Here is a 12929-nt window from a genome sequence, read left to right as displayed (position 1 = left end):
TACTCTATCGTTTTGTCACATAGTTCCAGGAAACTGGAAGCCACCAGATGCAGCTCCTCTCCGTCATAGCCGTACAGCTTTGTCCTCACGCGTCATCAGCACAAGCTCGTCACATGGACATGAGGTGCCCTTTACCACACCAATAACCTGCATTTTTACAATCTCGGGAAGGTAGAATTTTCCCCAGGCGTTAACTTCATCATCATCCCCGTTGTATTTGGTGTTCTCAAGCTCTTCTATCCACAGGTCAGCACCACTTGGCTTCTTCAGGTGAACGCACATGCTTTTGTTTTTGGAAACAAAATCTTTCACCCATTTCAGGTACTTTTCACCTGGAAAGAAGCAGACAAGGAAATATGGATGAATGTAGAAGTGTTGGAAAAGACAAATAGCAAGGTTATCCTACAGCAGTTTGTGAAAATGTTGTATCTTGAAATAAGCAGGCAAAATGAGGATCTCACTTATCTCATATGTTCTGACTACCGACTTTCTTCAGTTAAAGGACAAAAAAAGGGCACACTGGAGGCTGACAGAGTGTGCAATGGTGGGAATCATTTTGCAGAACTCACTAAAGTTTGTTTCTCCTGGAACAAGCTTTTTACACTTCGGCAAATGAAAATACTGTGTTAAACTAAAAAAGAGCACCAGACCAAGGTCTACAGTACTAACAGAAAAGCATGCCGTTACCTGTTGCCTGTCGACACAGCTGCTGATCTTCCTCACCAAAAAAATGAGGATCCCTGAAAGGAATAGAAAGGTTATGTTAAAATGAATGACTGTCACGGTGATCATGGGAAGCTCCAAAATATCACAATAGCTACGAAATCACAAAATGCAGTGTGATGTCTGTAAGCACCAAACATGACATCTCTGCAAATTCATCTTGAAACATGTAGGTACCTCACACGTACAGCTGCAGCCATCTCAGCCATTTATCACTGTGGCTGCCAAGTGGCTGCCACTTCACAAGCGCATGGCACAACATAGAAGAGCCACCTCCACAGGACAAGACTCAGCAGTCCATCTGCATCTTAAGGATAAAGGACACTCTTTCGAGGATGCTAATGTTCACATTTTGGACAGAGAGGACAGATGGTTTGAAAGAGGAGTGAAAGAAGCATCTATGTCCACTGTGAGCGACCATCTTTGAACAGAGGCGGGGTTTATGACACCAACTGTCTGCCATCTATAATCCAGTTTTGAGATCCTTCCCAGACGCCTTAACGCCCACTCACATCCTGGGCCATCTGACCTCAGGAATTCGCATGATAAGGTGGGGCCAGCTTTCACAATGAACTCACCCGAAACTCTGGCTGATTGGGGCCCACGCCCAGTTTCACACCTTGGCTCAGGTGATTAGAGGATCATCAGGGGGTCCTTTTGTCCCTCTGTGGGGGGGTCACTCCCACTAGGTTTATATCTGGGACTCTCCACCATTTGACCTTAGAACTGAAGAAGCTTCTCGGATGAGAGGTGAAACGTCTTCAAGTAACTTAAAGAAGTCCAGACGCTTTTCTTTGCAAGCTCCTTTGACTACGATGACCTGGATGACTGAGAACCTTCACAGACATAAGGTGAATGTGACAAACAAAGCGCCTTCTTGTTCTCTGTGATAATGTAAAGTTATTAATGAAAAAACAAACGAGTAAAAAACGGACTGGAAACATGTCTTCAATCAAAACTCGACAAAAACAAAGAAACAGCCTCACTTCTCTGCGACGCTCCCTAAAAATGACGTTACGTGTTACGTACCAGAGATTTCTATACAGCCCTTTATCAAGCCGAGAGAAAGTGACGCAAAACCCTCCAACTAATAACGACTAGCAGAGAGGCTCAGCTGAGTGTAGTTACCTGGTTTGCAGACGCATACAGACGTTTCCTGTCCTCTCGGACGCAGCTGTGATAGAACATGTGGTGCATTACCGCCACCAACTGGCTTGGAGTGAGGACCGGAAATCGCTCATGCCAAATCAAAAAAAAAAAACATAAAGAAAGATTAAGTGAAGAGATAAATGAATACATTAAATCAAGAAGAAAAAAACCCACCACCGGACATATACATCCTCATATCCTTCTGTACAAATGAGTTTGTTTTAGAAACTGAAAAAAGCCACAAAACCTTCACATCTAGAAATCCTTTGCAGTAAAACTTGTTTTTTGGCAGGTTCCACAGGTTTTGAATCAGTTTTCTTCTTTATTCCTGATCATTTTGACAATGAAAAAGAACATGTTCTATAGGGCTTTGGAGTTGACGTCACGCCGCAATGCATTGTGGGAGCGCGGCACCATTTTCGAGGTCTACGAATCAAAACAAACACACTGTGTTGGAACGACGATTACAAGATGCTTAAAAGCAGCTCAAAAGAGAACGGACTGTATAGAGACCGATTGCGTCCAGAGGCGAAGCGGCGGTATTTGCAGAAAATAGCGTGCAGTGGAAATGTGGACCCGTATGAAATACGGCCGTGGAGTAGAAACCCTGAAGACGTAGCCTGATATATTTTCGTACCTTATCTGTGGAGTCAGCGCGTACAAGTCGTCATTCAAACAAAGGTAAGTCAGCTCGAGTACTGCGTGTGAAATGCGTTTGATTTCCCTGCAAACATTCACATTAGTGCAGCATAAATTCATTCATGAGGGGAAATTACAGTGAGAACATGTGGAGGCTGTTAGAGGGAGAAGATAGTGAGTTCAGTGCAGGGCTGTGCAGAGAGGTTTAAAGGGGCGGGTGCTCAAAGTTAAAAAGGGGCACATTGAACCAGGCTGAATAACAACAACACACATTCATCAAGAATCTAATATGGGAAGGGCAGGGCTGTGTTGGTCTGAGACTGTAGACATTAAAAAGTCCACAGGAGAGATGGTAGCTGATTAAACAAGTGTCATGAGATAATAACAAAATGCAAAGATTGGTGACAGCGCTTGGAACCATAAGGCAACAAAAATATATATATATATATATATATATATATACATACATACAGTGGGGCAAAAAAGTATTTAGTCAGCCGCCGATTGTGCAAGTTCCCCCACTTAAAATGATGACAGAGGTCAGTAATTTGCACCAGAGGTACACTTCAACTGTGAGAGACAGAATGTGAAAAAAAAAATCCATGAATCCACATGGTAGGATTTGTAAAGAATTTATTCGTAAATCAGGGTGGAAAATAAGTATTTGGTCACCTCAAACAAGGAAAATCTCTGGCTCTCACAGACCTGTAACGTCTTCTGTAAGAAGCTTTTCTGTCCCCCACTCGTTACCTGTATGAATGGCACCTGTTTGAACTCATCATCTGTATAAAAGACACCTGTCCACAGCCTCAAACAGTCAGACTCCAAACTCCGCCATGGCCAAGACCAAAGAGCTTTCGAAGGACACCAGGAAAAGTATTGTAGACCTGCACCAGACTGGGAAGAGTGAATCTACAATAGGCAAGCAGCTTGGTGTGAAGAAATCAACTGTGGGAGCAATCATCAGAAAATGGAAGACATACAAGACCACTGATAATCTCCCACGATCTGGGGCTCCACGCAAGATCTCATCCCGTGGGGTCAAAATGATCATGAGAACGGTGAGCAAAGATCCCAGAACCACACAGGGGGACCTGGTGAATGACCTGCAGAGAGCTGGGACCAAAGTAACAAAGGTCACCATCAGTAACACACTACAACGGCAGGGAATCAAATCCCGCAGTGCCAGACGTGTTCCGCTGCTGAAGCCAGTGCATGTCCAGGCCCGTCTGAAGTTTGCCAGAGAGCACATGGATGATACGGCAGAGGATTGGGAGAATGTCATGTGGTCAGATGAAACCAAAGTAGAACTTTTTGGTATAAACTCAACTCGTCGTGTTTGGAGGAAGAAGAATACTGAGTTGCATCCCAAGAACACCATACCTACTGTGAAGCATGGGGGTGGAAACATCATGCTATGGGGCTGTTTTTCTGCCAAGGGGACAGGACGACTGATCCGTGTTAAGGACAGAATGAATGGGGCCATGTATCGTGAGATTTTGAGCCAAAACCTGCTTCCATCAGTGAGAACTTTGAAGATGAAACGAGGCTGGGTCTTCCAACATGACAATGATCCAAAACACACCGCCCGGGCAACAAAGGAGTGGCTCCGTAAGAAGCATTTGAAAGTCCTGGAGTGGCCTAGCCAGTCTCCAGACCTCAACCCCATAGAAAATCTGTGGCGGGAGTTGAAAGTCCGTGTTGCTCGGCAACAGCCCCAAAACATCACTGCTCTCGAGAAGATCTGCATGGAGGAATGGGCCAAAATACCAGCTACTGTGTGTGCAAACCTGGTAAAGACCTATAGTAAACGTTTGACCTCTGTTATTGCCAACAAAGGTTATGTTACAAAGTATTGAGTTGTATTTATGTTATTGACCAAATACTTATTTTCCACCCTGATTTACGAATAAATTCTTTACAAATCCTACCATGTGGATTCATGGATTTTTTTTTTTCACATTCTGTCTCTCACAGTTGACGTGTACCTCTGGTGCAAATTACTGACCTCTGTGCAAGTTCCCCCACCTAAAATGATGACAATCGGTGGCTGACTAAATACTTTTTTGCCCCACTGTATATATCAGCAATCAATCAGAAAATCATTGGTTCATATTACAATTAAATATGAACAGGCTCCTTAGATGTAAGCAGTTCAGATCTGATGTCATTTACATTCTTCACACAGCACATTCGTCCAGGCTGACAGGTAAACATAGAACTAATCTCAGGTAACATGACTCATAGTAGAGATCCAGTAAGAAAGATTGCAGGCTCTAATATTATTACCACACAATCCAAGGACACACCAACAGCTCAGATTTGTAGAACTATTTAAACAAATGTCTTCTGAATATTCAATTCAGGTTCACAGTGGGGGGGGTTTCGTGGAATTTTTTAAATAAAGTCTGCAACACAGAAAGAGCTGTGATCAAGCTATTTATTACTGCGCCAACACACATCAAACATCACGGTTCAGTCATGTCAGCGCTGCCACAGAGGTCGTGCTCCTCCTCCTTTATACATTCCAAGGAAGAGGGAGGAAGTTACAAACTGATCCTACCACACTTCACGTGTCTCGCTATGAAACCTAACGCATCAATGGTTGTGCTGTTTTGTGCCCTTGGCCTTATCAGCACCTGTAAAGGGAGTTGTTTTCTCAAACTGCTGAAGTAAGTTCATCTAGTTTTAGCAACTTTCACTGAACAGTAACAGTGTCACAACTAAGCATATGCATAAGCACTTAAACACTTTAAATGAGAATAACAGAACATTTCTATTACAGAGGCTGGAACCTGTCCCAGTAGTACACTGAAAAAAGAAAATAGTTGAACCAACTTAATTGAATTATTTCAATTGGTAACACCAAATTTAATTAAGTTCTTTGAAATTAAGTTAATACATTAAATTAACACAACTGATTTAAGTTACATGTACTTAATAAATTAATTGCTGTCAAATAAACATTTTTGCATTAATCCAACTTAAAATTAAGACATTTCAACTTAAAGTTTTCAGTTTTTCCAACCCAATAATTTGCATAACCCAAAAGTAAAATATTGCTCTTTGCTAACCTAATAATGTGGTTTAGTGTAAATTACTTTTTGTAGTGACTCTAAAATGAAATTTTAGTTTGTATAATAAAGCTTAAATCAAAATTTTAAGTTGCCTGAAAATATTTTTCAAAAATTCAAAATCCAATGTTTTTTTTTTAAAATGCTTTATTGTATAAATGTAATAAAGTATTACCTTTATGGCAACCAACACAGCTTTTGGTCAAATACATTACACATTTGTCCTTTTTAAAACACATATGCACAAAATGCAAGTAATGCTTAGTAGGACCACAAAGTTGTCAACAAAGTGTAAAGTGCAACACAGTATTACACAAATATCAATCTTAACACATACAGTGTCAACTATGAAAAAGTGCCCCAAGAGTATACAGAAACTTCTCTTCAGCTATAGCCAATGAATAAATATCTGAACAGTGTAGCTGACCAATGGGGATGAAAAAATATAAACACTCCTCTAGAGTTTTAGAATGTCACAACAGTTTGTTGTATAACTGAGCACATCAAACCTGAAATGCAACCTTTCCCTTGAAACGAAGGCAAATATGTCTGAAAAAAAATTAAAAAATAAATAAAAATACCATAAAAGCACATTAAATTGGGGTTTGAGGTCTCTTGGAGCATAAAAAAGGCCCAACATCCAAAAGAGACTACATATTTTACATGCTATATGTCCAAACACAGTTGTTCCTTCGCATTATGGCACAGGGCCATTTGTTGGTCATTGTTCTGTGCCATTACTGGGAGCTTTGAAGTTTGATATACAGATTTTGGACTTTGGGGGACATCTTGTGCTGATCAAGCTGCATGAAGATTTTTTGGAGCACTTCAAAAGTGAAGCGAAAGGGTTTTGGATAAGCTAGGTTGAGTGCATAGATCAAACCTAGAAGCAGGGCACAAGCTGAGGCAACTGAAGTTAGTTCATGCAACACTTCCACACTCTCAATGACAATGCCAATGTCTTCAGGTGGCTCCTGCAGTCCCTCCCCCTCCTTCCGAATCACATACACTGCCATGGTGACCTCCTCCAGGTCCCTCTGAACATCATCTGCTCCACAGTCCTACAGAGGGGTACAAGACACAAACACAAATCATCATTAGCCTCACTTCTTACTGTGATTAAGTGTTTGGGTGATGTACCAATATGTGTTATGTGCTGGGCTATTTCTTGGCTGGGTGTCATCACACACCAGAAACAGCAGAGAGAGGTGTATCAATCTGACTCTAATCAAATTGTAAGCAAGAAAGATAAGATTTCCCAACATGTCAAACTATTCCTTTGAACTTAAATAATCAAGTAAGCCCGTCTTACTTAAAACAAAGTCAATCCGATATGTAATGTGTTGTTGCTGGGAATTACATAATGTCCAATATGGTCATGATAATAAATACATGTCAGCAATCCAACTAGGGTTCACGTGTTATGTTTGTTCTAACAGTTAACTTTTTTGTGTCCCTTTGACAAGATGTGCTGACAAACTGTTGAAACTTACAAGGTATTCCTTGATCAGGCCATCTGCATCTTCTCCCAGGAAGATGGTGAGGGCTTTCAGCACACATTCCCTCCGATGATTAATGTCCACAGTCTAGAACAACAAATGTTGAGTAATTTTAAACTCTAAATTTCATAAGACAGACATCCTTACTCTTATTGCTTAACTTACATGTACTTTATTTAAAAACAGTAATTCACAAGCCCAGAGATTCATTACAGAAAGAAAAGGGGATGAGTTCAGTGGAGTCGCTAAAAACATTCATGCATATGAAAGCCATGATTAGCATTGGCCTGCCCATATTGTCTTTATGAAAGATTCAGTTAAATATATATATATTTTTTTGGATTCAGATATATTTTGACAGCCCTCTTAGTTACGAAGCATCTTGTTTGATGGTACAGATTTACCTGGTCCAATGTGTCCAAGATGTTCGCAATCTTTTGGCGTGTTGCTCCTCCTTTGGCACGTATGACTTTGATCAGCTGACTTGAGTGCATGTCTAACTGGGCCATGAACTTCCACTCAAGAGGAACAGCCATGAGCCTCTGGAACTCTGTATTTATCTAAAAACAAAACACAAATGACAGTAGATATTGTATTATGGAACAAAATGCTGAAACTGATTGTATGCCAAAATGTCTATATCCCAAAAAGTATAACATATATGGGAATTCAAAATGTAAATTCTTTCATTAAGTTCAGTGTTATAAAATCTCAACCAAATCAAGTTATGACTGATTCATGAAAGTTAACTGCAATAAATCCCGAAGCATACAGACTTCGATCACTTCAGTTCCATTCTTACCTCTTTCTGTGTGAAGAGTGCAGGCCATCTGTCCTTCAGTTCCTGAATGCTTGGTTCTTCGTTTACCACCTCATGTCGTCTGTAGGCAAACGTGTTAGCCATTTTGTCTGCGATGACCCTTTCATTATCCCTTATCCCGATCTCTGTCAGAAGTTCTAGTCTCACTTTTTCCATGCTGTCCAGAGTCTCACCAGTAGGAAAGGATGGATAAAAGTTAGCTTCAGAACGTTTTGGCTTCTTCACTTTTTTAGCAGGGAAAGCATCTGTAGTAGCTTTAGATTTCAGTGAGTTTACACACAGCTCTGGACACCCCTGTAATTTGAGCTGGGTCCTGTAGTTTGCCATTTTGTACTTCAGTCGTTGTTTCCAACCGTAGCAGCCATTGAATGATCCAGGTTCTTTCAAACATGGGTGCTTTTTGATAAGGGCCTCTGCAGCTGCGCAGAAATGTGCATCCTCTGGATAGGCCTTGTAACGGTAAATTTCTTCTGCAACTCTTTTCAGGATATCAGACAGCATTCGGGCGCTTAAAGTCAACATTTTTTGGCTCACACGGTACTCAGTATTCCCCCTCTCTAGCTGTAGCTCTGTGTCATATGAAAATTGGGGAATTGCAAAGTCTTCTGGCCACTGTTGTATTCGAGATGACATAGATTCAGGGGATGAGAGGATAATTGTGTCATTTGATGCCACCGAAATACCGTCATCAGACTCAAATGAAAGAGACAGAGATGAAGTGGACTGATCGGCACTGATCAAAGGTGGATTTGTTTGCTGGTGGATCACTTTGATTGTCCCCAAATTCCGAAGTTCGGTGGTAGAATTCAGATTAAAGAAGTCGTTGCCAAAGTCTTGGTCCATGTATTGCAGTCTGAAGTTACCTTTTAACCCAAAGGTAGTCTTTATCGTGCTGAGAAGGTCTTCAAGTGACTCTGGGATGCCATTTGGAAGAGTCAGCTTTTCAATGTTGTTCTCTCCTAAAATCACCTTCAGTCTTGCAGGTGTTGAACCAGCCATGGTGGTCTGAGAACAAAGCACAAGCACAGTTAGTGAGGATCAACATGTAAACCACTGACATTTCCAATTAGGAGAATTTAATGTCAAACTAGAGGAAAAGAGAGAAGGCAAAGAGAGGAGGAAAGGGGAGGAGAAAATGAAGAGGAGAGGTGGAGATCAGCTGAGGCAGCGAGGAGAGAAGGCAAACCGAAGAGGAGAAGGGAGGAGAAGAGAGATGGCGAGAATATGGGAGACATTGAAGAGAAGAGAGAAGGAGAGGAGGTGAGGAGAATATAGGAGACAATAAGGAGAGGAAAGAAGAAAAAGAGAAGAGAAGCAGAAGGGGGGAGAGCATAGAATTAGCATTCACTGACTGGAATCCAGCGACCTGCATTAAAAAAAATGACATAACTGATGAATTGCCAATGACATCATCACACCACTTTGGCTTGCAGTATAAAATAAATATGTTCTGAGAACACATTAGTATTGTATGGGTCTGGGTTTTGTTTTCCCACTTAAGAAAATACTTTATCATATTTTGAGGCCTCACCATTTAAACATGGACATATCTTTTCAAGGTGACAAGACGCATCCCTCTAATATTGTAGTCTGCCAGTGGGTAGGTATCATGCAGTTCTTGTGGCTCAACAAGTTCCACTTCTTTGCTTGGTGATGTTTTGAGATCATAAGCTCTGTAGTGTTCCATATACCATCCGCTAAGCTTTTTCAGAATGAAGATTAGTTTGTCCTGCAGTATCACCATTTGGATGATTTCACCAAACTCTGGCAGTCCTCCCAGTGAGCCGTGGATCAAGATCATCCCACACTTGTAGATTATTCCATTATATGCTACACTTTTAGCCAAGCACACATTGTCCATATCTGGAGACTTCTGTCTCAGTGCATTTGAGATGTCCTTGTTAAGAACATCAATGTGAACAGTGGAAACATCTGTTACTTCCAGTGGGGGTTTGGCAAAGCTAATTGCATGCAAATGATATGCAATCTGATACTGATGTCTCTGTGAAAGGGAAAGAAGTACATTTTTGAAGCATCTGATGTTCCTTGCAACTCTTTTAAAAAAACTATGCTTTGCTTCGAATCGCATAGTCCATAGTGCAACCAGTGGCCCAAACTTACGGATCAAGTATGGATAATGTTCCAAGTAGTGGTGCTTTGGTTTAAGATTAACATCTGGGAAAACCTCTTGAAACTTGATTCTGTGCTCGGAGATCTTAAAACCAAGATATGCAATGGAGTCCTCAGTATGAACAGGACTGACAACAAGATCAACAATGTCCTTCAAGTCTGTTAAGATGTGCCAAGCAGGCTCCTCACAGGGTACACTCTGCCCAACGAACAAAGGCAAAAATCTGATAAGACTCCAGTTCTCGTGTGCATTCCCTCCTACACTTTTTTTGGATGCAAAACTGAGAGCCACAGGATGAGGTCGATTTGTTTTGTCAGCCCACTTAAAGTTGAAAGATGATATTGTTTCATTCAATGTACATAATGTGAAATACTTTTTTTTGATTAACAAATTGAGGCAAAGCGCAAGTTCAAAAGGAAAAATTCCCTCAAAAAGATCATGTACAACATCAGGTGGAAACCCAGTGGTAACATCAAAATGTGAGAGGTGCTTTGACAAAATACACTTTGATTTCACACCATAATAACTGGGCCATTTGTTTTCCTCGATAATTCGTAAATGATCTGCATGAATGTCTTTTGTTCTTAAAGTAAAGACTTCACTTCTGACTTCAATAGTCTGGAACTCTGATGTTTCTGCAGTGCAAAATCTACATACGTATGTCCCTGAGAAATTTTCAAAGAATCCAGCAATACTGTGTGCACCAAGGTTGTCGGCAACAACACACTGAACAGTGCCTTTTACTGTTCTGCCCAACTTTGACAGAAATATCCCACTCTGTTCCAAAATTACAAGATCATTAATTACAGGTTTTAACACTTTCTCATACCCATAGCACTTCAGATCATTACTTTTGATTAAAGCAGCCAAATAGATTGAGGTTAAAGCAGAATTACAGCCTGGTGGCAAATTACCCAAAACCCAGTACAATCCACAAATTTTATGCTTCCTCCGTGATGTACCAAGGGGATTACATATTTCGAATTCATCAATGTATAATATCAATGAAATGCTTTCCTGCTTGGACAACAGTCCATTTTCATGGAAGAAGTCACCATCGAAGATAGTTTTGTAGTGCACATAAGTTTTTTGAGGCTGATTATCTACAGTATTCAAATTAACAGCCTGATCCAAGATTGTCTGGCAGTCAAGAATATGCTGCAAAGACTTTAAAATTGAAATATATTGGAATGACTTGTTATTTTTTCGGTCAAGTATATATTCCACTGGTTCCACTACTTTAAAGTGGCTCTTATAGTATGCTTTTCGTCTCCAAGGACTGGAAAGTGGACCTTTATCTCCAATTGCTTTTTTTACAGGGTTTGTCTCACAGAGTACACTGGCTAGCTTTTCAACAACTGACTGGTCAAATTGGCATCCGTTGTCTTGTAATACTTGGCTAATAGTCTTTTGGGTAATCGCCACAGAAACAGAACCAATCAAATAGTTTAACTCCTGCAAAAGCTCATCTACAGCTGCATTAGACACAAGAAAGATGTGTTCCAACTTAAGGAGCACTGAAGCAATTTTAAGCTCAATATCCTTCTCTAAGTTTTCAGAATACCCATTGTCAAAAGCAGAATTTAAATTTACATCACTCTCTATAATTTCCACATCTGAAATATCACTGGCAACACTGGCAAAAGATTCATCAACAGAACTTATTCCAGGCTTAAATGTGTTCACTGTACCAGAGTGTTTTCTGTATTTATGACTTTTGAAGTTCTCATAGACATTGGTTTTATATTCACAGTTTTGGAACACACATGTTACAGTCTCCTTATTTTTAAGATGCTGATAGATATGTTGAAAATATTCTCTTTCTGTGGAGAGTTGATTATGGCCACAAATATGGCAAGTGAATGTGGACGCAGCTTTGGAGACTGCTTGTTGGGCAGGGTGATTTCTTGATAGATGGCTCAGTAGGGCGTTCCAAGTCTTGAACCTACATGCACAATTTAAATAAGTGCATGGATATGAGTGGCCTCGTCCGTAATGCCTATGAATCAGTTTGTAGTGTTTGAGCAATTCAGATCTTTTTGTTAATGTTGTCCCACAGTCCTTGCATCTCCACATGAAGCATAGCACTGGAGGAACAAAGAGACACGCTTTACTGGGTGTATATAAATAATTTGAGAAAACACAGAGGGAGAGTTGGGCAATATTACAATATATCAATATGGTGATATGAGACTAGATCTCATCTCAGCTTTTTGCCACATTGCCCAACACAAAGCGAATCATTTAAACACAAAATGTATTCATCAAATGTAGCCAGCCCTCTCTAATTAGATTTTAAAGGGATAAGTTCAAAACAAAAGTTTAAAAACAAAACCCAAATGCCCATAGGTACATTTTTTTTTTTGCAATTGTTTTATATATAAAGCCGATTCCTGTTCAGTGTAAAACTGAATTAAGTTTAAATGAGACATTACTATTTTGAACTTGCATACCTTTGTTGTTGATAAACTGAAAGTACGCAAGTTCACAGGTAAAACGAGCTGCCTGGCACGCCTCCACACAGGAATGCCCCTCTTGAAGTAGTCACAGAGCTGAGAAGAAGTTAGGTCAGAAGGTGGCGATGGGGCATCACATTGGACACCAAGCCAAAGGTTGTGGCACTGTCCAGGGTTCCAACCAGAGGTGATGTAATCTTTCTGCCATCAGCAGACACCCCTCTGGAGAGGTTGACAGGAAGGAAAGGAAGCGCTACCCAAAGTCCTAAAGATTAAAGATATGTTCGAGTTAGTCTGTCGATCTTTCATCATGTTTACAGTGTTCATCTGCATCTATGTACTTATATATGTATTCAGACACAGACCAGAAGTGTGCTAGGTCTACAAGAAATCTGATGGCTGTATTTTCTGTGTTCAATAGCGTAATACTTTCTTCTA

The 12929-nt window shown here is 40.5% G+C and overlaps 2 protein-coding genes across 2 annotated transcripts in view; both read right to left on the bottom strand.

The window, feature by feature from the left end:
* LOC147337064 (protein NLRC3-like) overlaps nt 1-12929 on the bottom strand; it is a 280764-nt gene that overhangs the window by 219672 nt on the left and 48163 nt on the right. The gene's annotated exons all lie outside the window — the stretch shown is intronic.
* On the bottom strand, nt 5610-12689 carry LOC147337065 (uncharacterized). The gene is made up of 5 exons (XM_086285723.1): nt 12489-12689; nt 7887-8909; nt 7489-7644; nt 7079-7171; nt 5610-6646 (listed from the first exon to the last, which is right to left on the bottom strand). Exons 2-5 carry the CDS (start codon nt 8901-8903, stop codon nt 6323-6325), a joined length of 1590 nt encoding a protein of 529 aa, XP_086141849.1. The 5' UTR covers nt 8904-8909; nt 12489-12689; the 3' UTR covers nt 5610-6322.

The sequence above is a fragment of the Aulonocara sp. 'chitande type north' Nkhata Bay genome, linkage group LG3 (assembly GCF_057382095.1).
Source record: "Aulonocara sp. 'chitande type north' Nkhata Bay isolate Kocher_YH1m ecotype deep benthic linkage group LG3, A_spYH_male_GT1.1, whole genome shotgun sequence".
NCBI classification, from domain to species: Eukaryota; Metazoa; Chordata; class Actinopteri; order Cichliformes; family Cichlidae; genus Aulonocara; species Aulonocara sp. 'chitande type north' Nkhata Bay.
Note: the sequence above shows the minus strand (reverse complement) of the source record. Positions and strands in the feature narration are given on the sequence as shown.

Excerpts from the sequence above, each read along its gene's own strand:
- LOC147337065 (XM_086285723.1), bottom strand. The coding sequence starts at position 8,903 with ATGGCTGGTTCAACACCTGCAAGACTGAAGGTGATTTTAGGAGAGAAC. Across the intron at positions 7,645-7,886 it reads CACTCTTCACACAGAAAGAG|ATAAATACAGAGTTCCAGAG; the intron begins GTAAGAATGGAA and ends TTTTGTTTTTAG. Across the intron at positions 6,647-7,078 it reads GCCTGATCAAGGAATACCTT|GACTGTGGAGCAGATGATGT; the intron begins GTAAGTTTCAAC and ends ACCCCTCTGTAG.